The 25,079-nt window shown below is 46.1% G+C and overlaps 3 protein-coding genes across 9 annotated transcripts; 1 reads left to right on the top strand and 2 right to left on the bottom strand.

The window, feature by feature from the left end:
• Nucleotides 1-75: 75 nt before the first annotated feature.
• brf1b (BRF1 RNA polymerase III transcription initiation factor subunit b) lies at nucleotides 76-23,895 on the top strand. 6 transcript variants are annotated; one of them, XM_042502890.1, is made up of 18 exons: nucleotides 76-532; nucleotides 1,367-1,575; nucleotides 13,205-13,285; nucleotides 13,507-13,680; nucleotides 13,808-13,839; nucleotides 14,087-14,159; nucleotides 19,938-20,087; nucleotides 20,172-20,265; nucleotides 21,002-21,128; nucleotides 21,216-21,255; nucleotides 21,357-21,452; nucleotides 21,564-21,878; nucleotides 21,967-22,028; nucleotides 22,161-22,242; nucleotides 22,371-22,423; nucleotides 22,567-22,850; nucleotides 23,381-23,429; nucleotides 23,557-23,895. In XM_042502890.1, exons 2-18 carry the CDS (start codon nucleotides 1,392-1,394, stop codon nucleotides 23,773-23,775), a joined length of 2,115 nt encoding a protein of 704 aa, XP_042358824.1. In that variant the 5' UTR covers nucleotides 76-532; nucleotides 1,367-1,391; the 3' UTR covers nucleotides 23,776-23,895. The 6 variants fall into 6 exon arrangements, with proteins under 6 accessions (XP_042358824.1, XP_042358823.1, XP_042358821.1 ...); XM_042502889.1 differs by having other exon boundaries at nucleotides 23,381-23,468; XM_042502887.1 differs by having other exon boundaries at nucleotides 21,357-21,878; nucleotides 23,381-23,468.
• LOC121955093 lies at nucleotides 2,387-12,933 on the bottom strand. The gene is made up of 20 exons (XM_042502883.1): nucleotides 12,767-12,933; nucleotides 12,301-12,356; nucleotides 12,082-12,174; nucleotides 11,856-11,983; nucleotides 11,600-11,740; nucleotides 11,435-11,512; nucleotides 10,320-10,490; nucleotides 9,785-9,881; nucleotides 9,483-9,706; nucleotides 9,212-9,377; nucleotides 8,016-8,224; nucleotides 6,533-6,650; nucleotides 6,241-6,449; nucleotides 5,781-5,898; nucleotides 5,234-5,403; nucleotides 4,928-5,025; nucleotides 4,682-4,797; nucleotides 3,013-4,608; nucleotides 2,599-2,916; nucleotides 2,387-2,477 (listed from the first exon to the last, which is right to left on the bottom strand). The coding sequence occupies exons 1-20, from the start codon at nucleotides 12,817-12,819 to the stop codon at nucleotides 2,461-2,463; spliced, it is 4,176 nt and encodes a 1,391-aa protein (XP_042358817.1). The 5' UTR covers nucleotides 12,820-12,933; the 3' UTR covers nucleotides 2,387-2,460.
• Nucleotides 14,532-18,273, bottom strand: LOC121955095 (BTB/POZ domain-containing protein 6-B-like). Of its 2 annotated transcripts, XM_042502891.1 has the most exons (4): nucleotides 18,040-18,273; nucleotides 16,707-16,797; nucleotides 15,963-16,081; nucleotides 14,532-15,694 (listed from the first exon to the last, which is right to left on the bottom strand). In XM_042502891.1, the coding sequence occupies exons 1-4, from the start codon at nucleotides 18,231-18,233 to the stop codon at nucleotides 14,662-14,664; spliced, it is 1,437 nt and encodes a 478-aa protein (XP_042358825.1). In that variant the 5' UTR covers nucleotides 18,234-18,273; the 3' UTR covers nucleotides 14,532-14,661. The 2 variants fall into 2 exon arrangements, with proteins under 2 accessions (XP_042358825.1, XP_042358826.1); XM_042502892.1 differs by lacking the exons at nucleotides 16,707-16,797; nucleotides 18,040-18,273 and having other exon boundaries at nucleotides 14,532-15,742; nucleotides 15,963-16,213.
• Nucleotides 23,896-25,079: the final 1,184 nt, after the last annotated feature.

Below are 25,079 nucleotides of genomic sequence, written 5' to 3'. Positions count from 1 at the left end.
GTAGCGGGGGGGCGGGGTTCCGGTTTAAAACAGAAAAAAATCTGTTTAATTTTATCGTTCGCGGTAATTACGTCGGTAACGTTTGTATTTATTGATCACAACACGGAACACAAACTCTTGTGTTCATAAAAACGTTCATTTATTTTTACCGAAAAAAACACCGACAAACTTCCCCGCGAGACCCTCTACGGAACCACTGACGTCATCGCGCTGCGTCACAGGAAGAAAACAAACCGCCGAAAACACCGATCAGTTTGTGTTATCGATCACTGATCGGTTTTACAATAACGGGTTAAATATCTGCGCGTAACGTCAGCTCAGACCGAATGGATTCAACCGGAAACACGAAACCGAAGAAACAAACAAAAACAACAACAACAACAACAACAAAAACAAGGAGAACAGCTGCTGCACCGCGGGAATAAACTGGGTTTACTGGTTTCTATTGTTTCTATCGAACAGGAACTGGTTCTCCTGGACTCCACTGGTTCTGTTGAGCTGGTCTCTACTGGACTGTGCTGGTTCTAACTGGGTGAGTTCATCCGTTTTATGAATTTTCATAAACTGCTAATTTGCTGAATTAATCATCTTTTGATTATTGATAAACTCTTGATATTTTCTGTAATTGGTCGATCAGCTGATCGATTCTATCCGCCGACTTTAGTTTGATTTATTTTAACAGTATTTTTAACGATTATTCTTATTATTGATAAACTTGCTACAGTTTAGTTATCAGGTCGTTACAGTAAAGTTCAGATACATGAATACATCACAGTGATGCTCAACTTACGGCCCGCGGACCAAATCTGGCGTCCCCTGGTATATTTTTATTTGTATAATCTTGTATTTTTAGTCTCCATAAGGTGTCAGAGAGCATAAAAGAGCATCAAAAAAGAGCCAGAGGAGGATCTTCAAACCCCTAACAGAAGTCCAAGCTCAGACACTAATGTCCTAAAATCATAAAAACATCATAAAACCATAGTAATATCCTAAAATCCTTGAAACATCTTTAAATCCTAAAAACACCATAAAATCATGGAAATCTTCTTAAATCATGTAAACGTCCTAGAATCTTTGAAACGCTCTTAAACCCTAGAAATGTTCTAATATCTTTGAAATGTCAAAAGCTCTCTAGAAACACCCTAACAATTCTAGAAATATCATATAATCTTAGAAACATCTTCAAAGTCTTAGAAACCTGCAGGGCCCGCTGTGACGGGCCCCCGGCCTCCTGTCATTTTTGAAAAAGTGGCCCCAAACAAAGCAGGTTGAGTCTCTCTGCTTAAAACAAACAGAACAAATCAGAGCTCAGAAACAAAAAGAACAAAATTCTAACAGTACTAACAACACTCACCCTGACCTTCAGGTGGTGTTGACCTCTGACCTCAAACATGAGCTCCAGGACCTGCAGGACCTGTGGGGGGTCGGACATCGATGTGGATCAGGCCCGGGGCAGCGCCGTGTGCACCAGCTGCGGGTCGGTCCTGGAAGACAACATCATCGTCTCGGAGGTCCAGTTTGTGGAGGGGAGCGGAGGAGTGTCTTCTGCAGTGGGACAGTTTGTCTCCGCTGACGGTGAGACACAAACACTCAGACAGAGGACACTCTGTCCCTGCAGGTTTACAGTGCAATCATGTGTTCCTCTCAGCTGACAGAGTGTAAACAAACAACGAAATGTTAAGTGAAAGATAAAATTAAACATTAAGATAAAAACAAGGTGAATCCACAAATAATGACGAGATAAAACAGACAAATACCTCTAAACGTTAATAATAATAATAATAATAAATTCATATTCAAATATAAATGGTTGACTTCCTGTTGGGTTTGGCGTATGAGTCCAGAGACTTTTCTGTAGGTCTCGGGATGTTGTTGATGTCGACCAGTTTTCGTTCTTCGACATTAAAGTGGTGACAGAGTTAAAAACACTTTATATAAATACTATAAATACTTTTAGTTATTTTATTTTATTGATTTAATAAACAGTTTGTTTTTGGTAGTGTGTCTTCAGCTCTTGATATTTTCTCTTGTTGATTAATCACCTGATCGAACGTATCGGCCGACATTAGTTTGATTATCCTGTATATTAATATATATAAACATATATACATAAAGACAGACAGAGACAGATAGAAACAGACAGACATAGACAGAGGACGTATATAGGCCAACATGTGAACAGAGAGGGGACTAATCAGAGCCAAAATGGACGAGTCCTTTTTTGTTAGTCCACTCTGGTCCACTTTAAGAGGACTGAGTTCGGTTCTCTTAAAGAGGACTATATCTCAAAGCACCCAAAGAGTCAAATGATGACTCTGTCCTCATCATCGTCTCTGAGACCACCTGACGAGTTTTTCACCTGAGCAACAACAGAGCGTCAAACAGCTGAGAGTGAGCAAACTTTATTGAATCAGATTCTGCAGACAGTGTTTGATCAGAACTGTTTGTTTTGGGTCTTCATCAGCTGATCTGTGTACCTGCGGGAGACAAACTGTTTACACAAACAACAACAAAACGTGGACAGTAAACTGAGGCCTCAGACTGATAAAGAGAACCGTTAGGTGTTCCTGATTAACAGACAGAACGTGTTCTCGGTACCTCTCAGGATGCCCTGGTGAACACTGGCTCCATATTGACTGCCACAGTCAGACCTGCTGTGGACCTTCAGGTCTGAACCACCAGACCCATAAGTCTCACTGGGGGAACCAGTAAACCCAACTCCCCTGGCAGTGGGACTGAGGTCCTGATACCTGTTTGGTTGATGTCCACCGATGTGGACAGGACTGTTTGGGACGTTCTGTGGTGTGACACTGTAGGTGTCCAACTGAGACGTGGGGTTCTGCAGCTTGTGTTCACCACGGGTTTGGGGTCTTACTGGTAGACTGGAAACAGGTTTGACTCTGATGTGAGATGCGCCTGATGGTGGGGGAGAATAAAACGACAAATAAAGAAATTTAGTTATGACGCAGTGACCAGAATCTTTGGTTTTAAGTTAACGTTTTTATTTTGTACCTGTTGTTTGATGGACATTTCTACGCCGAGATTCCTGGTCTTTACTGTCTCCTCTCTCAGCCACTGATTGCACCAGTTTCCGCTGGTGTTCTTGCTGGTTTGGGTACAAATGGACCAGTTTGCGCTGGTGTTCTTGCTGGTTTGGGGACAGGTGGACCAGTTTCCGCTGGTGTTCTTGCTGGTTTGGGGACAGATGGACCAGTTTCCGCTGGTGTTCTTGCTGGTTTGGGGACAGATGGACTGGTTTCCGCTGGTGTTCTTGCTGGTTTGGGGACAGGTCTGTGAGGCGGGTCACTGCAGACTGGTCTGATTTTACTCGACCGCTGTGAACTCCTTGTTCCTGTTTCAGTGTTGAGAAACTGGTTCTCTCAGGAAGACGTTCCTCTCTTGTGTTTGAATATCTTTGTTCAGGAAGCCGCTGCGAGGTCCTGTGGTTCCCATTGCTGCTGACAGCTGTCACACCAGTGGCATACTGGGAGAGATTAGAGAACGGTGGATTTACTTGTTGGATAACAGGTTTCTGGTTGAGCTGATGTCCAGAATAAACAAATTTGCTCAGAGGTTTGACTCGGATGAGCTGCACCCTGGACTGAACTGTCTCAGTGTTCCTCCGTTCGATCGTACCTGGTCTGTTCAGGTTTTGGTGGACTCTGCTGGTCGCAGTGGATGTTGATTCAGTGGTTTCAGACCCCCCTGTGTCTCCAGACAAGTCAGACTCAGTATTTGTGGATGCAGTGGGTTTGGGACTTACAGGGAGATACCTCTCGTCGTGTTCAGACAGAAGTTGTTCACTGGTGTAGTCTGGGTTGTACTGGGCTGATTTTTGAAAAACTGGTTGAAGCTGTGAGGTTTGAGGCAGGTGTCCGGGTATCTCTTCAGTGTTGACCATTTTCCTCCCACCACCTGAGGACCAGTAGTCGCTCAAATCCAGATTGTGCTGGTTCCATTGTTGCATGTCAGGAGAAAGATCGACTGTAGGACTCCTCATTTCTTGATTTGGCCTAGTGAGACCACTTTGGCCAAGAGTGAGCTGGTCCCATGTTAGGCCAGAGTGCCAAACATTGTTACCTAAAATGCCCGGTCCCTGAAGTGTCGGAGTCTGATCCGAGCTGCTCCAGTCACTTTCCAACTGTTTCACAACTGGAGAATCAGGAATCCCGCTGGAGGAACTGAAGTCCGAGGCCAAGTGGTCAGGGTTTGGTGTGTGGAGGTTCGGCAGATGGACGTTGTTGTCTGATAAGTGGTCATATCCGGAAGGAATGATGGGGAGATGTTGTTCCTGTGTCTGGGACACAAGATGACCTGGAGGAGATGAACCCTGCAGAGGGACTTGGTGGGTTTCGGTGGTTTGACCCTGAGGAGGAGGAGGAAGATGAAGGAGGTTTTGGGAGGAGTAGTGCAGCTTGCTGTGTCTTCCTGGTATTGTGATGAAGTGGCTGGGTCCAGGTTTGGGCCAAGGCCTGATGCCAGAAGGAGGCAGGACTCCCCCTGCTGCTGGGGTTTGGTATGTTTGGTAGCCCTGGTTTGTCGGGGTGTCGACAGCATTTCCGGATACCTGATGTGAACAGTCTTTGACAGGGAGTCTATCTGCTGAATCTGCTGGGAAAAAAAGATTTTAAGTTTCTGTCTGTCAAATTAACTGGGATTTGGTTATAACTCGGATTGTAACCTTTAAGACTCTCGAAGACTTTGACTGAACCAAATCCAGGAGTCTCTGATCTGAAGATCCTGTCCACAGACAGTCTGTTGACTCCGCTGAGAGGATAGAAGCACCTCACGGTCAGTCTGTTCAAGAATCAGACACATTTCTTCATCAACAGTCAATTACATTGGAGTGTTTGAGTTACAGATCACAGGCAGAGTCCTCTCTATGAGAATCAACACGTCATGAAGTGTTCAGATCGGTTTTCCTTACTTGAACTGAGATTCTCTGGAGATGAGGTTTGGTCCGTCTGTGATTAACTGTCTGTCATGGAGGATCTCGTTCTCATAAACCACGTATGAATCCCCGACCTGTTAAAACATCCTCAGTTACAAAACTTTATATTTACACATCTGAACATACTCACCTTGGTTACTCGTTCCTCTCCTCTTGATTTACACAAATAATTTCTTTACTGTTTCACACTAATGAGCTCAGAGTTTCAGCTCTATTCGGTGGTGTGGTGCTCCTGGTAAGCTCATTTTTATCAGAAATTGTTTTCTTTATTTTATGTTGTACCATAGCTCTGGTTCCACAGGAGTCCAGCTTGAACTCAAACAGGACTCTGGATCCATCGGTCTGTTTGGGTCCGCAGGTGGGGTCTAGCAGAGTGGTTCTTTCAGGCTGCACTGAAGGCCAGGTGGAGGTTGGAGTCGTTACCACTGTCATAGTCCCATCTGCAGAACAGACTGAAACACCACAGAGGGTCAAAGTTAGACCAGCATCTGACTCTGTTACCAGACCAATCAAGGTAAAAGTTAGACCTGTAACTGACTTAGGGACTGTACCAATCAGGGTCAAAGTTAGACCTGTATCTGATTCAGGCACTGAACTAATCAGGGTCAATGTTAGACCCTTATCTGACGTGAGGAACGGCCAATCAGGGTCAGTGTTAGACCCGTATCTGACTCTGGTACCGGACCAATCAGGGTCAACTGTAGACTCATATCGGACTTAAAGAACAGACAAATCAAGGTAAAAGTTAGACCTGTATCTGACTTAGGGACCAGACCAATCAGGGTCAGTGTTAGACCTGTATTCTGTGTAAGAGGGGAGTGCAGGTTACCTATCATATCCTGAGTTCTGAAGAGGCAGCGTTTGGAGGTGGATGTCTGGACCTCCAGAGTTTTGGCGTCTCTCAGAAGAAGCTTAAACGTTCCATAAAAGTTTGACAAGTTGATGCCCTGCGAAGAAAAAAGATATCCGAGTGTGGACTGATGGGCTGAAACTTTCAAACATTTTCACTGTTGATTAGTTCATATTGAGATTCTGATTGTTTGAAATACTGAAATCAGAAAAGTGAGAAACTCTTAGAAGATCCAGCCGGGATCAGAGAGTCTCCTGATACTTGAATCGATGGACTCGGCGGTTGTAGTTCCTTCCTCCCTTGGCTCACTGTGGATCTGAAACTTTCCAGTTCATGAACTCAGCAGCAAACTGGGAGAGAGGTTAAGATTTGGAGTGCTGGAACAAGTTCAGGTTGAGTTCTTGGTTTTTCAGAACCCTTTTGTGTCGTGGACTCTTACTTCATAGGTGTATCCGATGGAGAATACAGGGACCTCCAGGGTGGTCCTGTGGGTGTCGTTGTGGAGGCGGTACCCTCTTTGGACTGCCAGTTGTGGTGTCAGAGGTTCATGGTCGATGCCCACCTCCCAGAGACTCCTGCCTCGAGGCGGTCTCACCACGCTGAAGGTGGTTCCTCTGTCTGAACACTGAGCTGTGATCTCTGGAGGGACTTTAGGGGAGAAAGTCTGCATTTTAAAAAAGAACCACAGGTGGTTCCTGTAGACCAGTAAGAGGAGGGACAGGTGGACTTACAGGCATTAAGGACTCGTGCTGTGATGAGGGTTTGGTGGTAGTACGAGTCTCTCTGAGGCATGATGGTTAACGTGAAGTTAACATCGATGGAGTACTGCACCACACCTTGACCCAGGTACTGTTGGAGGGAAAAAAATGCAGCATCAAACGGGATTCAAAGCACAATGTTCACATTGTGTTGTTGTGAGGTGGTTCAGGTTCCTGCAGTGTCACATCAAAGACCAACAAAATCCTGCAGGAAAATGTCTGACCTTCACGCCAACAATCTGGATAAATTCATCAATTATTCTTTTTCACAATCATATTTATCAGACCTCCTAAAAATACGCTACTTGTAAAGATTTTGTATCCTTGAGCCAGCTGAAGGCATGTGTAACGCTGTAAAATCTGACAGGCAGGTTTTACTGGAAAAAAATCTAGGAAACCGATTGCCCTGAAAAATGTATGTAAATATAACTATTATTCTTAATTTATTTGAAGTTTGGTCATATATACTGAATTTTGTGAAGTTGTTGGAACTTAAAAATTACAAACTTAATTCAATCAAAGTTTCAACAACTTCAGTAAAGTTTAGTGTGCTATACAGGTGCATTGCAAAAAACTTGAATATCTTGAAAAAGTTCATTATTCCTAGTAATTTAATTAAAAAAGAAAAAAATCATATTTTGTATATTTACATGTAAACTGAAATATTTCAGGCTTTTTTTTGTGTTAATTTTGATGGTTATGGCTTATAGCTCATGAAATTCAGAAAACCAGTAGCTCAAATTATATATATAAATTTCACTTTCTTAAATAACTGATGGAAAATATTGAATTTTTTCCCAATATTCTAATTTTTTGAGATGCACTGGTGTATCTGCATTCTTCTGGTTGTAAGCTAGTCAGTCATGTTTGTATTGTCTTAAAAATGTTAATAAAACAGAACTCGCAGATCTCCAAATCCTCTTTGTCCTGATCATTTTAAGTCAGACTAACTCGACTTACTGAAGTTTCACAGTACACTTAGAAAGAACAAGTAATTCCACTTGGCATTTCTAAGTTGCAAAATTGACTAAAAATAGCTAAATTTAAGTTAAAAAAAAAAAAAAATTCAGTAAACTTCCCAATTAGATATAAAGTAAATGTTCAGAGTAATAGTTATACTTACTTTACTTTTCCAATGCAATCAGTTTCCTAGATTATTTTAAGTAAGCTCAGCTCGTCAGATTTTTCAGTGTAGCTCCTGCTGCATCATGCGGGAGCCAGTTCCTACCACGAGCCAAAAAAGGGTTTCTATGGCAGTTTTTGGCTTTTTCCAATAGCCTGAAATACCACCTCATGTGAGCATAAAATGTCTTGTGATAAACAGGATTTTTTTTCCCCCGATATTGACGTGTTTCATATTCACAATTACAATTTTCACATTTTTTTGATTAAATGGAAACCCGCCTCGTGATACAGGAAACAACCTGTTATAGTCTGACCTGAGTGGAGCCCTCACCATCCAGTGCACCGCGGCGTCCTCGAAGGGCAGCCGCAGCTCGTACGCTCGGCTGCCGTTGGCGTAAATGACAGGACGCACGCTGTAGCCCCGCCCGGCGCTCTCTGACATCATCAGCTGCTTTCTGTTGATCCGGACTTCCTCCAACATGACATCAGCGGGAATGTTTCCCAGGAGGACGCTGAACGCCTCGTTGTCACTCACAGTCTCTGCAGAAAGAAGCCCAGACAGACGGAGACACGTTCAGGTCCGAAACGTCTTTAGTGCCTTAAACTGAGTCCAGTCTGACCAACAGAAGCTCATTTTGCTCTGAAATTGAACACCGGACGAACCTGAAACACACGATGATTATCAAAGACTGATTTGCTGTCGACTGACGATTGTTTGAGCTCCATCAGCCTGCAGACGGCTAACGTCTGTGTGACGTCAGATCGCCTGACAGCATCAGTCAGCTGACATCACGCCTCTGTGACGCTGTGATTGGTGCGCAGAGGTATCTGAGCTCTTTCTGCAACACTTAAATTTAGTCTTACACCAGCTGGGTTTCCATCACAGATTTACACAAAACTTAAGTGATATTTTCAAAATTTCAATAAAACACAATTGTGAGATGCCTGTGTTTCCATTGAGTGATATTATGCAACTTCTCTCGCGGTGTTACGCGACTTTCCTCTGGCGATAACATTCCAGTAACCATGGCGATGGCTGTCCAAAACATTGGCAGGCTTATTTCTATTACAGCCGATGTAATAACGCCGTAATTTCTTTGTCTCCTAATGAAGAAGATCTCAGTCTCATCCTCCGTCCACACATACCGAGCCATGGTTTGTACAATGTCATGTGACTTTGTTGTACTTCTTCTTCTTCTTTGGTTAGCATCCATTAAGACGCATTACTGCCACCCGCTGTTACACATTATATGAGCTATAAAAGCGAAAAAACTGCCTTATTGCAGTTTTGGGATATACGGCTTTTTCGAATCGCCTGAAATACCACCTCATGCCAGCATAAAGACGTTTGCGATTTTTTAAAAATTGACGTGTTTCCATTAGGCGAATTTTGTATTCGCAATTAGAATTTGTGCAATTTAAGAGTTAATGGAGTCCGGCCTGGTGTGGACGCTGACACCATTATCGTTATAGTTACAGTGGTTGGTGTTGACGGCTCTTTACTGGTCTGTGAACTGGGAGACTTACGGTCGATGCTGAAGGGCGGCCGGCAGAGCAGCGGGGTGTCGAGCACTCGGAGCATTCGGTGTCTCGTGTCGATGCTGCTGCCGTCTTGGTACAGCAGAGAGAAGACGTGTTCGTACATCAGGAGGATCACGAACGTCTCCTTGTAAACATTGTTCACCACCAAACTCTGCAGAGAAGAAGAACAAAGGAGGCCTGAGGTCACAGCACGACATCACGACCAGCAGCAGAGTCTGTCTCTAAATGTCTCTCAGGACAAACTGTCTGACGTTACCTTCCTGTAGCCGCCTTGCGCCCCAAAGGGAACCTTGATCTGGATCAGGGGACCTCTCTGGACCAGACTGAATCCTCTGGTCTCAGCTGTGTGTTTGTCCAGCAGGACCCCCTCCACCCCTACGCCGAGGCTCCGACTTTCAAAACCCGCCCCCTCACCGACCAGAGGGGTGAGGACCCGGGGGACGTCCCAGAGCAACCGGGCGCCGTCAAAAGAAGCCGAATCTGAGGGAGAACCGTCAGGATGAGACAGATGCAGCTTACTGTCAGCTCAGGTGTGTTTGTTTGTGTGGGAGAACTTACCGATGGCGCACGCCATGGACACGTCGATCATCACCACCATCAGCTTCTGCTTAAAGAACAGAGACACCCGGACGACCTCCACGGGGACGCCGTCCACCTGACCACAAACAGAAGATGTTATTTCTTTAAAGGAAAAGCACCATCTGACACACACGTCGCATGACCTCCGTAACGTTTCGTCTGCGGAACATTTCGGATGAGAAACGCGTCGAGTTGAACACTCGGACAGGATGTTAGCCCTGAAACGTGCTGCTCGCTGTTATCTGCCTGCAGGAAGAAAAACTGTTAGAAATATACTCTCAGTTTGGTTCAGACGGTCAGAAATTTTAATTCATCTCCATGGAAACAGCTGAGGTGCAGCACCCTCACAGACCCTTTGGTGAACATATTATGGGATGTCTGAATTCTGCAGAAACAAAATTCGGAAGACAAAAAGGACAACCGAGTCGTAAGAACTAATGAAAAGTTTCCTTTTCATTAATATGTTGTTTTATACTGCAGCAGTGAGCTGTCAGGACCTCAGACTGTTACCCACCATGGCGAGCTCGGCGTGCGGCGGTTTGTACTGAGAGCGAAGCACCACCCTGCGAGCGGTGGTGGTCAGGCTGTAGCCCCACCCCTCGGCTTCACTGATGGACATGGAGGACGCCGGTCCATTGGTCTGTAGGAACATCAGCTGCCAGACTGAAGAGGCCGTCCTCTGAGCCTGAACACAACAAACAAACAAACAAAACAACAAAAACAAACCTAACAACCAAGAACGGAGAGGAACTCTGTTCATCGTACTGCAGATCTGAGCTGCAGGGATTCATCACCGTCGATTATGGAAATACCGTAAAACTTCAAATAAAAGCCCGGCCCCGTTAACCAGCCCGCTGTGGCTCCACATTGTGACAAACAAAGGCCATTCTCTATTAGAGACTCACTCTGGTTACCATGCAGCAAATTTTTAAACAAGGTCTTTGGATGTATAAAACTGGGTTGTTGGCGACCTGCTGGAGATAACGTCAGTTATAAACCTGTTGAGTTTAATGATTTAAGCAAATAGTAACCCTGGCTGTTAATTGAAGTTCTACAGTATGTCAATTTGCAAAACGTGTGTTGATGTGTTAGTATGAATTTAGTTGCTCCTGGTTAGCATGGATTCCTCTGAAGAACGAACTTACGTGAAGAAACCCCGCCCACAAAATGAAGGGGTGGACAGATTATCGGCCTGGCCGATTGTCGGGGCAGATATTTGTCAGTTTGCTGATTATCTGTATCGGCATTGTATTTTAATGATTCACAATAAAATTAATTAATTCAAAAATGCAAAGAAAGTTTCAGCATTGGAGGAACTTTTACTTTGTAAAACCTCAGAGAGCTATTTTTATTCATTTATTTTTTTTTACATTTTTACTCGACTTTATAAAAAAAAAACTTGCTGCGAACTTGATGTATTTGATGTTGAAAGTTTCCGTTTTTGATGAAGCATTAAAGCATTTAAACAAAGTTTTGTGATGGAGTTTGTCATATTACAAATTCTAAATATTGACAGAAGATTTCATTTTTATTCTAAATGCATGTTGGGTCCAAATATCAGTTATCGGTCTCATTAACTACGACTAAAAATGATAATCACAGTGAGGATAAAGTGAGGTGTGATTTTACCTGAGAGACGGCAGCCTGCCACATCTGTCCACCGTCCCCCTGTTGTCCTTCACACGAAGACTCTCTGTTCACGTTCACCTGGTCCAAAAACCGAATCAGACTCAGTTCACTTTGACACCTGTCTGTTCAAGACTTCAGGTGATGACAAACTACAACCGTTCTGACCTCCATGTAGTCCTCCTCACAGATGATCTCTCTGTGAGTCCAGCTAAAACCGGAACAGACCGCAGAGACCGGCTGGCTGGTCCACGTTCCACCTGCGTCACTCAGCATCACGTTAAATCTGAAGGTGAACAACTCGTCATCCTGAAAAACACATTCAGCACTCAGTCTGGACCGGGACACCACCACAAAAGACACACCTGGGGGACAGGAGGAGACACCTGGGATGGTGGGGCTACCCAGTTGTAGGTGAAGCTACCTGGTTTTGGGTGAAGCAGGAGTAGTATGACGCTCTGAAGGTGGTGAAGCTGTCCATCTTAAAGGTGCTGATGGTGTAACCGCAGCGCGAGGCGAGCTGCTCACTGAGGAAGTGGACGCCATTTTCATCTACATCAGGACAGACAGTGAGAGTCAAAACAAATGTCACAGGACAGGTAGACGGACAGTTGGACAGGTGTACAGAGGCATCAACATAAAGAACTGACCTACAGCTTCGAAGCGAGGCGTCTGCGCTGAGGTCACGCGGATCCAGAAGTAACGATCCCGACACTCCGACTGAACAACAGCATCCACGAAACCTGACGGACACAACACCTGAACTCTACTGCTACACCAAACCAAACACCTGCTGCAGGTCAAAGGTCACCGAGAGAGTCTGAACAGAACATCTGCCCCACGACAGCCCAGTAAATAAACCAGTTTACCTTCCTGTTGATCTTCAGCTGTAGTTTGTTCCGTGAACTCACAGCAGATTAAGAGTCTGGAAACAAATACTGAGGTTCAGTTTTTACCTGTGCAGGTGAGGTGTGTGTCGTTTTCTGTGCAGGTGAGGTGTGTGTTGTTACCTGTGCAGGTGAGGTGTGTGTCGTTTTCTGTGCAGGTGAGGTGTGTGTTGTTACCTGTGCAGGTGAGGTGTGTGTCGTTTTCTGTGCAGGTGAGGTGTGTGTTGTTACCTGTGCAGGTGAGGTGTGTGTCGTTTTCTGTGCAGGTGAGGTGTGTGTTGTTTTCTGTGCAGGTGAGGTGTGTGTTGTTTTCTGTGCAGGTGAGGTGTGTGTTGTTACCTGTGCAGGTGAGGTGTGTGTTGTTTTCTGTGCAGGTGAGGTGTGTGTTGTTACCTGTGCAGGTGAGGTGTGTGTTGTTACCTGTGCAGGTGAGGTTAGGTGAACTCACCCGATGATGAAAGCAGTAGTTTTCATATTGCAGAAGTGTCTCTTCTGTCTCATCTGTGTCTCTGTGGAGGAAAAGCTTCCCTTCTGCAGCCAGGTGAGCTAATCACCTGGTTGTCACAGTAACACAGGAGCCAGGTGAGGCTGGTTGAGTCTGATTACAGCTGACAGTTTCACCCCATGTTTGACCTCACATCTCATCCAACCAGAAATAAAACAGTCATTAATGAAAAATAAATCAGTAATAAAACAATAAATCAAAAATAAATAAATAAAACATTAAATCAATAATAAAACAATAAATCAATAATAAAACATTCAATCAACAATTAAACAAATACATTAACAAGAAAACATTTGAAAATAAATTAATTTAAAAAATAATCAACAGTGAACAACAGTGAAACCTGCTGGGCTCACCTGTCCTTCTTTGTGTCTGCAGGTCCAGTCAAAGCTCCTCTTCTTGGTTCTGGTTTTCACACCAGTGTTGGAAAAGAGTCCAGAGCTCAGACCCTGCAGGGCGGTGAGTACCCTCACCTTCACCTTCACCTTCATCATCACCTATCATACTTTATCATCTTCATCAAGAGTCATCATTAATTGTGTGTTCAGGTGAGTCAGGTGTGATTAACCCTGTGTGTGCAGGTGAGTCAGGTGTGATTAACCCTGTGTGTGCAGGTGAGTCAGGTGTGATTAACCCTGTGTGTGCAGGTGAGTCAGGTGTGATTAACCCTGTGTGTGCAGGTAAGCGGCAGATCCAGCAGCTGGGCAGTCAGCTGCAGTTGGACCAGCACTGTTTGGACACGGCCTTCAACTTCTTCAAGATGGTCGTCAGTAAACACCTGACGCGAGGACGTAAGACGGAGCACGTCATCGCCGCCTGCCTCTACCTGGTGTGTCGCACCGAGGGGACACCACGTATCCTAGCAACCACGAACACGTACACACACCATGCCCTGAATTTATCTTTAATGTTGTTACTGATGTCCTCACAGTGACCTTTGACCTCCAGAACATCTGCTGGTTTTCCTCAGCTGTGTTACAGACATGTTGCTGGACCTGAGTGACCTGCTGCAGGTAGGACTGACCTGTAAAGACCTGCAGAGACCCATAGAGACCTGCAGAGATTTCCAAAAACCTGTAGAGACCTGTAGAAACTTGCATAGACCTGTAGGGACCTGTGGAGACCTAAAGAAACCTGCAAAGACCTGTACAGACCTGTAGAAACCTGCAAAGACTTGTAGAAAGCTGAGACGACCTGTAGAAACCTGTAGAGACCTGCAGAGACCAGGTGCAGTTGTAACTTTGAGTTTCATGTGTTCAGGTGAACGTTTACATCCTGGGAAAAACATTCCTGCTGTTGGCTCGAGAGCTCTGCATCAACGCTCCCGCCATCGGTGAGAACTGCATTTATACATTTACTCGTGTGTGTGTGTGTGTGCGTGTGTATGTGTGTGTGTGTGTGTTTGAGCAGTGAAACCTGCAGCAGCAGTTCAGTAACTGCTCTGCAGAAAGGGGAAAATTTGCTGGTTTACAGGAAAACAAACATTTGTTGAGGACGCCACCACTTTACACAGAAACTCACCATAGAAACAACACACATCACACGCCGCCGCCACCGCCGCCGTGACATCAACCCCTGAGCTCACACAGAAAATAACTATAACTATTTCAGACTTGGCTTCGACATGCAGCACTTTAGGTGTTCACATTCACACCTGAAACGTTTCCGTCATGTTTTTCACAGATTAAACTCACATTCACACAGCAGCAGACGAGAGTTCAGTCAGGTTTTATTTTCATCATTTTCTGGAGTTTCAGTTCATAAACTTCACGTCGTCAGATAATAATTTACAGGGTCACTCTGGGAGGCGGGATTTAAGTCAGTCCAGTTGTGTTTCAGCAGTAGAAGACCAGTTCGGGGATCTGCCCCCCCTGCACACCAGTGCCGTTGGTGCTGTCCGATGAACACTGGAACTGGAAGGTCACTTTCCCACACTGCACCTCGGTCATCCCCTCTTGGCCGAAGTAGCTGAGCTCGTTTCCGTCCAGGATGGCGCTGACTGTGTAGAAGGCGTCCTGCTCCACCTGCACCGGGTGCTCAAACCACACAGGGAAGGTGCTGCTGGATCCGTCAGACAGGAACTTGGTGAGGTTCTGGGCCAGAACGGCGCCTTGCCTCTTCAGTTCGATCTTCACACTGTACTCGGCCTTCCCGCCGCTCGACCCGTACAGACCGAGTCCGGCCATGAAGATCCGCCGGTCCACTGCGAACTGGATGCTGTCACAGCGCCCCCTGTAGCGCCACTGGTTGCTGCGGTAGGCAGAGGATTGGAAGCGGTGGCACCTCTGCGGTGCCAGTCCGGCCCGCTTCCCCAGCGGGAACTCCAGTCTGGGTTTTCTGGAGGCGGTGAACCACAGGAAGATGTCGTGAGTCTCTTTCAGCAGCAGGATGTCCGACTGCGCCGCCCCGTCTGCAAACTCCTGCAGCGTCATGGAGGGGATCCGGACCAGGTACAGGGCCTTCCCCAGCGCCGCCCGCTGGTTCCTGGGGTTCACCGGCAGGCCCCGACGCCGACACTCGGCTGCAGCCCAGTTCAGCACCGCCTGGAAGACAATGACCTCGCGGACGTTGAGCGACTCTCTCTGCAGGATGATTTCCAGCGTGGGCCGGTCGATCTCGCAGAAGCCTTCTGAGCGCAGCGCGAGCTCGGCCTGAGCGTCGATCACCTCCCAGCAGCGCTGCGTCAGCTCCGGCTCCTCGAACAGCCGGCTCTGAGACAGCAGCACACAGGCGTTCTTCGCCTCCAGACTCGTCTCTAGGAAGGTGACGCAGGCCCTCGCCAGAGCGGGAACAATGTACTTCTTGGCGGCGTAGAGCGTGGCAAGCACGGTGTCCGCCTCCAACTCGATCTCATCACTGTACATGTACCTGAGACAGAGACCAGGATCAGGATCAGGATCAGGACATGTCACAGACCTGAGGGACAGGATGCACATCAACACAGGTTTGAGCAGCTGCAGGACGGAGTCAGCAGCCGCTTTACATGAACGCTCAGATTGTGCAAATTAAAACTGCGAATATAAAACACGGCTGATGGAAACATGCTGATTTACAAAAACTGCCCATTCATGGCAAAAAAAGTTTTTATGTTCCCATGAGGAGACAGACTCGAGGACTCGTCTCAGACTGGACTCACTTTAACAGGATGAGGAAAGCAGCCGACTCCACGTCAGGGATCACGATCTCCGACTGTCCCTCAGCGAGGTCGCCGTAGAACATGGCCCCAAACACCGAGCTGCCAACCGCCAGGACGTACTGAAACACAGCACAGGTCACACCAGGACTCGTCTCGTGACTCGTCTCATGACTAATATCACATGATTCAAGATTCAAGATTCAAAGTGTTTATTGTCATATGCACAGTATGGAAACATGTTTCCCTGTACAATGAAATTCTTACTTTGCTGTCCACAGAATGCCTAACGTTTAGCATGACTCACGTGATGACTCGTCTGATGACTAGTGTCACATGATGACTCATATCCATGATGACTCGTGTGATAACTGGTGTGATGACTCGTGTGTCATGATTCGTGTGATGAGTCGTGTAATTACTCGTTTGATGACTCGTGTCACACGACTCGTGTAATAACTCATGATGACTAGTGTGACTCATGATGACTCATCTGATAACTTGTGCGATGACTCGTGATGACTTGTTTCACATGATGACTTTTGTGATGATGTGTCATGACTCCAGCGATGACTTGTGTGAGGACACGTGTCAAATGATGGCTCCTGTGATGACTCGTGATAACTCGTGTGATGAATCGTGATGACTCATGTCACGCGATGAATCGTGTCACACAATGACTTGTGTCACATGATGACACCTGTGACGACTCGTATGACGACTCGTGTGCTGACTCGTTGGACTGACCTTGTGAGCCGGGACTCTGAGCGTGTCTCCGGGGGGACCGACGATGAAGTGGACGTCGGCCATCTGCTCGTTGTTGAACATCACGGCGTTCCTGCAGGAAACAGATCAAACAGCAGAGACCCGATCAGACTCAGCTGACTCTGATTATTGATCAGTGATTATTGATTTACGATCACTTTCTGTACGGAGCTGTGTCCTCTGAGACAAACTGCAGGACAGACAGAGACACAGCGGAAAGACGAAGATCAGAGTTTCTCTGCAGATGCTATCAGACAGGAGACAAAGATTCAGACAGAGTCAAACAGGAGACAAAGATTCAGACAAAGTCAAACAGGAGACAAAGAATCAGACAGAGTCAAACAGGAGACAAAGATTCAGACAAAGTCAAACAGGAGACAAAGAATCAGACAGAGTCAAACAGGAGACAAAGATTCAGACAAAGTCAAACAGGAGACAAAGAATCAGACAGAGTCAAACAGGAGACAAAGATTCAGACAAAGTCAAACAGGAGACAAAGAATCAGACAGAGTCAAACAGGAGACAAAGATTCAGACAAAGTCAAACAGGAGACAAAGAATCAGACAGAGTCAAACAGGAGACAAAGAATCAGACAAAGTCAAACAGGAGACAAAGAATCAGACAGAGTCAAACAGGAGACAAAGAATCAGACAGAGTCAAACAGGAGACAAAGAATCAGACAGTCAAACAGGAGACAAAGACTTACAAAGAGTCAAACAGGAGACAAAGATTCAGACAGAGTCAAACAGGAGACAAAGATTCAGACAAAGTCAAACACGAGACAAAGAATCAGACAGAGTCAAACAGGAGACAAAGATTCAGACAAAGTCAAACAGGAGACAAAGAATCAGACAGAGTCAAACAGGAGACAAAGATTCAGACAAAGTCAAACAGGAGACAAAGAATCAGACAGAGTCAAACAGGAGACAAAGAATCAGACAGTCAAACAGGAGACAAAGATTTAAACAGAGTCAAACAGGAGACTAAGACTCAGAAAGAGTCAAACAGGAGACAAAGATTCAAACAGAGTCAAACAGGAGACAAAGACTCAGATGATGTCAAAGAGGAGACAAAGAATCAGACAGAGTCAAACAGGAGACAAAGATTCAGACAGAGTCAAACAGGAGACAAAGACTTAGGAAGAGTCAAACAGGAGACAAAGATTCAGACAGAGTCAAACAGGAGACTAAGACTCAGAAAGAGTCAAACAGGAGACAAAGATTCAAACAGAGTCAAACAGGAGACAAAGACTCAGATGATGTAAAAGAGGAGACAGATTCAGATGGAGTCAAACAGGAGACGTAGAGAGTCCTACCTCTCTCGGAGCGTCGGCTGAGTCTCCTGTCTCTTGTCTCCGTCCTCTCTGTCACTGAGCGACAGAACCTCCTCTTCTTCATTGGTGTTTCCAGCCAGCGGCTCCGCTTCATCAGGCTGAATGAAACTCTTCTTCACCTCCTCCTCCTCCTCCTGACTGAGCGGGAGGCTGGTGGAGAGGAGGTCAGCCGCCATCTCCTCCTGCTCCTCCTGCTTCTCCTTCTCCTCCTCCTGCTTCTCCTCCTCCTCCTCCTGCTCCTCCTCCTCCTGCTTCTCCTTCTCCTCCTCCTGCTCCTCCTCCTGCTTCTCCTTCTCCTCCTCCTGCTTCTCCTTCTCCTGCTCCTCCTCCTGCTTCTCCTCCTCCTCCTCCTGCTTCTCCTGCTCCTCCTACTGCTTCTGCTCCTCCTCCTGCTCCTCCTCCTCCTGCTTCTCCTTCTTCTCCTCCTGCTCCTCCTACTGCTTCTCCTCCTCCTGCTTCTCCTGCTCCTCCTACTGTTTCTGCTCCTCCTCCTCCTCCTGCTCCTGCTTCTCCTGCTCCTCCTCCTCCTCCTGCTTCTCCTGCTCCTCCTCCTCCTCCTGCTCCTCCTCCTCCTGCTCCTCCTCCTCCTGCTCCTCCTCCTCGCTGGTCACAGAGTTAATGAGGTGATGACCTCACAGCATGATGACTGTTTCCTGTCAGAGAGGAAACAGAAAAAAAGAGTCTCTTCAGACTTCAGATCCCGATGCAGCTCTCAGATTATAATCTGTAGTTTTAATCTGCAGCTCTCAGATTATAATCTGTAGTTTTAATCTGCAGCTCTCAGATTATGATCTGTAGTTTTAATCTGCAGCTCTCAGATTATGATCTGTAGTTTTAATCTGAGGACAGACAGTGCTGCATCGCGAACTGATCAGCTGATCAACACATTGCACTTCCTGTCACTATTTCATAATAAAATCAGCTCATCAGATAGGAGATCTATCAATAACAGAAGCCTTTGATCAGTGATCGGCTCACGTCTCAGGCGATTGATGACAACAGAAAAATGATCGATCGATAGATTTTCACCTGAACGAAACGTCACACACACGCAGTAGAAACAGTTTCTGGTTTAATTGTGGCGATTTTACATCAATAATCAATAATCAATAGATTATTTGATGTTTTTTTTCCTCGAGAGCACCTTGAAAAGTAACGCAGTAACGTGTCCTCGGAGTAATCAGATTACTCAGTGTTTACATGAACACACGAAGAAACGTGAGTTCTTCTTCTGTGGTTCTGTGTGTGTGTGTGTGTGTGTGTGTGTGTGTGTGTGTGTGTGTGTGTCGCTGACAGGTGATATGACACACATCAATCACACACCTGATCGCCGTCACAGGCTCATCAATAACTATTTATCAGCACCGGTACAGTCCTCCAGCTCCCGCTGCCGTTAACGGACACACACAGCGACCCCGCGGACCGAACTGAACCGAACTGAACCGAACTGATCCGAGCTCTGCTCGTGTTTCTGTCACACAGACACGGTGTGTGTGTGCGTGTGTGTGTGTGTGTGTGTGTGTGTGTGTGTGTGTTTGTTTACCTGTCCCGGTTCTTTCTGCCGTTAACGTTAAACTCAGACGGACACCAGCTGCTACTTCTTCTTCTGCTGCAGCACCTCTTCTTCTTCTGCTGTTTCTCTGGCGGATCACAGTCCTCCGTACAGGTGTTTGTCGCCACCTGCTGCACCGGAAGTGAAACATCAGGAATTCACACAATAAAAAATAAAAAATAAAATAAACCACAAACACAAACATCAGTTTCACTCCGACAATTTCAATGTGAATGAAACGTTTTAAAGGGGAACACCTCCGAAACTCACTCCTGCTCCTCTCTCTCCTCCTCCTCCTCCTCCTGCTCCTGCTCCTGCTCCTCCTCAGACCCGTGCCTGTACATCCCTCGGTTCGCTCACATGTTGGAGTTCGGGGTGAAAACTCATGAGGTTTCCATGACGGCTCTTCGTCTGGTCCAGAGGATGAAGAGGGACTGGATGCACACGGGACGCCGTCCATCTGGACTCTGTGGAGCAGGTACAACACGACCACCGTTACCACGGCAACAACAAACATCAACAGCCAAACATTTACTCTCCTCCTCTTCTTCCTCCTCCTCAGCTCTCCTGGTCGCAGCTCGGATGCACAAGTTTCGTCGTACGGTGAAGGATGTGATCAGTGTGGTGAAGGTCTGCCAGACCACCCTGAGGAAGAGGTGAGAGCCGGATCACAGTAGATCCCAGACTATTACAGTAGATCCCTGACTATTACAGTAGATCTCAGTTGATCACAGTAGATCTCTGACTGCCACAGTAGATCCCAGTATATTTCACTAGATCACCGTAGATTCCAGTAGGTTTTGGTATATTATAGTTGATCTCAGTAGATCATTGTAGATTACAAAAAAATCACAATCGATTACAGCAGATCCCAGAATATTACAGTGGATCCCAGAATATTACAGTGGATCCCAGTGTTCACAGTAGATCACATTATACCCCAGCTGACTGCAGTAGATTACAGTTTATCCCTGTAGTAGATTACAGAAGATCACATTGTTTTCCTGTACGTCAGTGTAGTAGATTAGAGTAGATCACAGTAAAACTCAGTAGATGACAGTAGATCATAGTAGATTACATCACATCCTAGTAATTACAGTATATCATTGTAGATTACTTTAAATTACAGTTGTTCGTGTAGATTATTATAGTTTATTATTGTAGATTACAGTTGGAGATCACAGTAGATCACAGTAGATTACATTAGATCATAGAAGATTGAGATAGATCACAGTAGATTATAATTGTAGATCATATTAGATCACAGTAGAACCAAGTAGAACAAAGTAGATCATAGTAGATCACCGTTGTAGATACCAGTAGATTACATTAGATAATGTGAGAGAACAATAGATCCCAGTAGATCCCAGCGTCCTGTCTCCCTCCCTGCAGACTGACAGAGTTCGAGGACACGCCCACCAGTCAGCTGACCATCGATGAGTTCATGAGGGTGGATCTGGAGCAGGAATGTGATCCGCCGTCGTTCACCGCCTCGCAGCACAAAGCCAAGATGCAGCAGGTAGATCCCTACTCTCTGATTGGCTGCAGAGATCAATAACCCAACCAATCACCTCACTGTCTGTCCTCTGTCCTCTGTCCTCTGCAGCTAGAACACGAGCTGGCCAGGAAGCTGGACGAGGTCGAAGGTCGGTCCCTAACTCAGCCCACTCTCAGGACACTAAAGGTGTCGTTTAGGACACTTCAGAAGACATTCAGAGGACTAACTTGTCCCACTTTGTCCCCTCAGGAGAGATCAGCTGCTACAAAGACGAGATTGAGACAGAGCTGGAGAAAAGCCGACCAAAACTCAGAGGAATCTACGCCGCCTACGCCAAAGAGATTGGTCTGTCCTCCTCACTGTCCTCCTCCTCAGGAGTCCTGGTCCTGATTCTGGTCCTGGTCTTGAGTCCGCGGAGTCTCGAACATCAATGCCCTCTGTGTTTTTTGGTTTCAGACCCCGAGGATGTCGAGATTTTGTCGTCCACCTCTGAGCCTGAGCCTCCGGAGGTCGACGACGCCGAGCTTCAAGCTGCCGCCCAGCACCTGACTCAGGACTTCCTGTGTCAGGTGATCCAGGAGGAGGAGGGGCGGGGCAAGAAGACAGAAGACAGTGAGCAGGAGGCGGGGCCAGACACGGAGGGTGCGGGCCATCAACGCCAGGCTGCACCTCTTGCTGCCATCCTGGGAAAACTGCCGAGCGCCGCCAGCCTCGGCCTCCAGCAGACCTTCCAGACCTTTAATGAGTCCGAGAGCGGCGAGAAACCAGACGGTACGTATGACATCATCATGGCATCATCATGACCTCATCATGAGCCATGGACAGGTGGTAAACAGGTGAGCTGCTCCTGTTTTCACAGACAAGCAGCCGGAGAGTGGCGAGCTGGACCTGAACGGCATCGACGACCAGGAGATCGAGAAGGTCAGTGACATCATCTACTCTCAGGTCAGGAAGTGATGTCATTCCACAGGAAGTGACATCACTGTTCTGTGATTCATTATCTATAGAAACAGAGGGTGCTTTTATTGTGAAAGGTTGTGTTTTTTGCTGCAGTACATCCTGAACGATCGGGAGGTTCAGGTGAAGACGGATCTGTGGATGAAACAGAACGCCGAGTACCTGAAGGAGCAGAAAGGTGAGGAGGAGGAGTCACCTTCATCACCTTCATCATCTTCATCACCTTCATCATCTTCATCACCTTCATCAGGGTTGTGTGTTTTTGACTGTGTGTGTGTGTGTGTGTGTGTGTGTGTGTGTCCTCAGAGAAAGAGGAGAGGATACAGAAGGAGAAGGAACAGGGGACGTATAAAGAGAAGGTGAGTGAACAACAGCAACTCCAGGATCATTAACCGTGGCCCCTGAGGGCCCCTGAGGGCCCCTGAGGGCCAGTGATAGCCCCTGAGGGCCAGTGATGGCCCCTGGTTGTGTCCCTATAGTAAAAGCTCAACTGTGTGTGCAGCCGAAGAAGTCGAAGAAGAAGAAGGAGCAGATCGAGGCGTCGACGGCGGGCGAGGCCATCGAGCGGATGCTGGAGAAGAAGAAGATCTCCAGTAAGATCAACTACGACGTCCTCCGAGACCTCAACAGCCGGGGGACAGGAAGTGGGGGGGGCAGCAGTCCCAGCAGAGCTTCCTCCAACACCGCCGTCCCCGCCACACGCAAACGACTCACCCGGCGACGCCGCAGGAAGGCCAGCGACACCAACCAAGACCTCGCCACTAACGCTAACATCATGGGGAAGAGGTACCATCACTCACCTGATCTATAATCCAAACGCTCTATAAAGCATACATTACCTATAATCCATACATTATCTATTTTCTACACAGTATTCTACACAGTAGTAAGAGCTATAAACTATAGGCTTAAATGTAGACATTATCAATATTCTATATATTATCTCTACATGATGTTTAATCTATACTTCACCTATAGTCTGTACATTATCTAACATCTATACATTCAGATTATAATCTGGAATCTAAATGTTCAAACGTCCAAATTATCATCTTTGACAAAATTTAATTATTTTGTCTCAGTCAAGCGTTGTTAGTTAAGTAGTTTGAAGAAGCAATCAATCAATCAGTCAATCAATCATCAATCAATCAGTCAATCAATCAATCCATCAGGAAAATGAATCAGTAATGTTTTCGTGATTTGAGTTAAATGTTTAATCTCTCGGTGAGCTGAAGACGTCGTTCTGCTCTCTGATCTGTCGTCAATCAATTATCAGGAAAAACACATCAATCAATAAAAGAATGTTTTCGCTGCAGGGTCCGCCTCCTCCTGTCGTCCACATCAAAGAAGAAGAAAACCGTCCAGGTGAGCGACCACGCCGACGCCCACCTGATGCCTCCCGCTGTACGTACAGAGTGTATGTGTGTGTGTGTGTGTGTGTGTGATTCTTTTAAACACTAACAAACGTCATCATTGAACTTTGACCTCTCAGGTAGAAAACCCCGTCACCATGACAACAGAAGTAACACCAGCGGCTGCACCTGAAGCACCACCAAAACCTGAACCAGCCACAAGCTCCGCCCCTGCTGCCCCCGCGGTGGCGGTGGAGGAGGAGGAGGAGGAGGGCGAGGAGGAGGAGGAGGAGGAGGTGGAGGAGGAGTGTGTCAGCGCTCTGCAGCTCGTAGGAGGTCAGTCCAGACTATTATTCTGAAAATCCACAGGAAGGAGAGGTCACAGGTCATGTGACCTTGGTCATGACCAGGTGTCCGTATGGTCATGGAAAACCTGGAAAAATCAAGGAATTTGAAAATCACCAAAATGTTTTCTTCAAAATCTAAAATTTCTTAAAAAATCACCAAATGTTTTTTGAAATGTCTCCAAAAATGTATTTATTTATTTTTCAAAAATCGTCAATAAAAACAAAAAAAGAATACGCTTTAATTAATAAACTAATGACGTCATAATTAAGAAGAACGAGGACCGGAAACATTAAGGTCATAAAGTCACTTTTATTCCGAAAGAGTTCGTTTCGACTGATTGATTGATTTTTTGATTGATCGATTTATTGACTAATTGATCGATTGACGGTGTTTTGCAGATTACGGCTGTGAGGCGGAGGAGGAGGAAGTCTTCTAGCTCCGCCCTGCTGACCTTTGACCTCCAGAGGTTAAACTCTCCGTCCGGACCGAGGCAGCTTCCCACTGAGACCGATTAATGTCGCAGTAATCAATACACAATATCACTGATCACTTGGACCAGTTAAACAATCATCGATTAGAAAGAGCAGCTTTTTTAAAAATTCGATGGAATTCAGAGGAAATCAAAATATTTTGTTTAACTTTTAACTGAATTGGTTTTTAATTGATCAGCGATCGATCAGATTGAACGGCTTTTATATCGTGTTTTCATGTTGTTTATATTGTAAAAAGAAAAGTAGCTTTTAGATGTTTGTGTAAATATGAAACATTCCTGTAAAATATGAAAACCAGCTGTTTAACTCTTTTTTCTCTCCTGTTTTGTTTGTAAATGAACGTGTTTGTGTATTTCAACTTTGTCGTTCCTGTAAACAAATCGATAAAAAAATCATGTTCCGAAAAAAAACAAAAAGCAACGACGACAGAATAAAGAGACAGTAGAAATAAAACTCAAACTTGTATTCTGCTCGTTATTATAATAATAATAATTATTATTATTAATAGTTTTTTTTCCAGGCCCTGCTTCCCCGACGGACGGCGTGTCGGTGGGATTGGGGAGGTCTTCGCAGTATTCCTGCCACCGATCCACAACGTCCCGAGTCGTGGTCAGCAGTGCCCCGTCGCCACCATACACAGTGTTGACGGGGGTGGGCTCCTCTATCTCTGGGGCTGAGGTTACCGAGGTGGTCAAAAAGCTCCTCGGTGGCAGGGCCCCGGGGGTGGACGAGGTCCGCCCAGAGTTCCTCAAGGCCCTGGATGTTGTGGGGCTGTCGTGGCTGACACGACTCTGCAACATTGCGTGGACATCGGGGGCAGTGCC

This window comes from Plectropomus leopardus, chromosome 16 (assembly GCF_008729295.1).
Source record: "Plectropomus leopardus isolate mb chromosome 16, YSFRI_Pleo_2.0, whole genome shotgun sequence".
Lineage (NCBI taxonomy): Eukaryota > Metazoa > Chordata > Actinopteri > Perciformes > Serranidae > Plectropomus > Plectropomus leopardus.
Note: the sequence above shows the minus strand (reverse complement) of the source record. Positions and strands in the feature narration are given on the sequence as shown.

Coding starts and splice junctions, on each gene's coding strand:
- LOC121955095 (XM_042502891.1), bottom strand. CDS start 18,233: ATGGCGGCTGACCTCCTCTCCACCAGCCTCCCGCTCAGTCAGGAGGAG. Junction 16,798..18,039: donor CAGCCGACGCTCCGAGAGAG/GTAGGACTCTCT, acceptor TGTTTCCTGCAG/GAACGCCGTGATGTTCAACA. Junction 16,082..16,706: donor TCAGAGTCCCGGCTCACAAG/GTCAGTCCAACG, acceptor GCTGTGTTTCAG/TACGTCCTGGCGGTTGGCAG.
- brf1b (XM_042502884.1), top strand. CDS start 1,392: ATGAGCTCCAGGACCTGCAGGACCTGTGGGGGGTCGGACATCGATGTG. Junction 13,840..14,086: donor ACCTGAGTGACCTGCTGCAG/GTAGGACTGACC, acceptor TCATGTGTTCAG/GTGAACGTTTACATCCTGGG. Junction 22,424..22,566: donor AGGGGACGTATAAAGAGAAG/GTGAGTGAACAA, acceptor CTGTGTGTGCAG/CCGAAGAAGTCGAAGAAGAA.
- LOC121955093 (XM_042502883.1), bottom strand. CDS start 12,819: ATGAGACAGAAGAGACACTTCTGCAATATGAAAACTACTGCTTTCATC. Junction 12,175..12,300: donor AGCTGAAGATCAACAGGAAG/GTAAACTGGTTT, acceptor TGTGTCCGTCAG/GTTTCGTGGATGCTGTTGTT. Junction 5,899..6,240: donor CCATCGGATACACCTATGAA/GTAAGAGTCCAC, acceptor TTTTCTTCGCAG/GGCATCAACTTGTCAAACTT.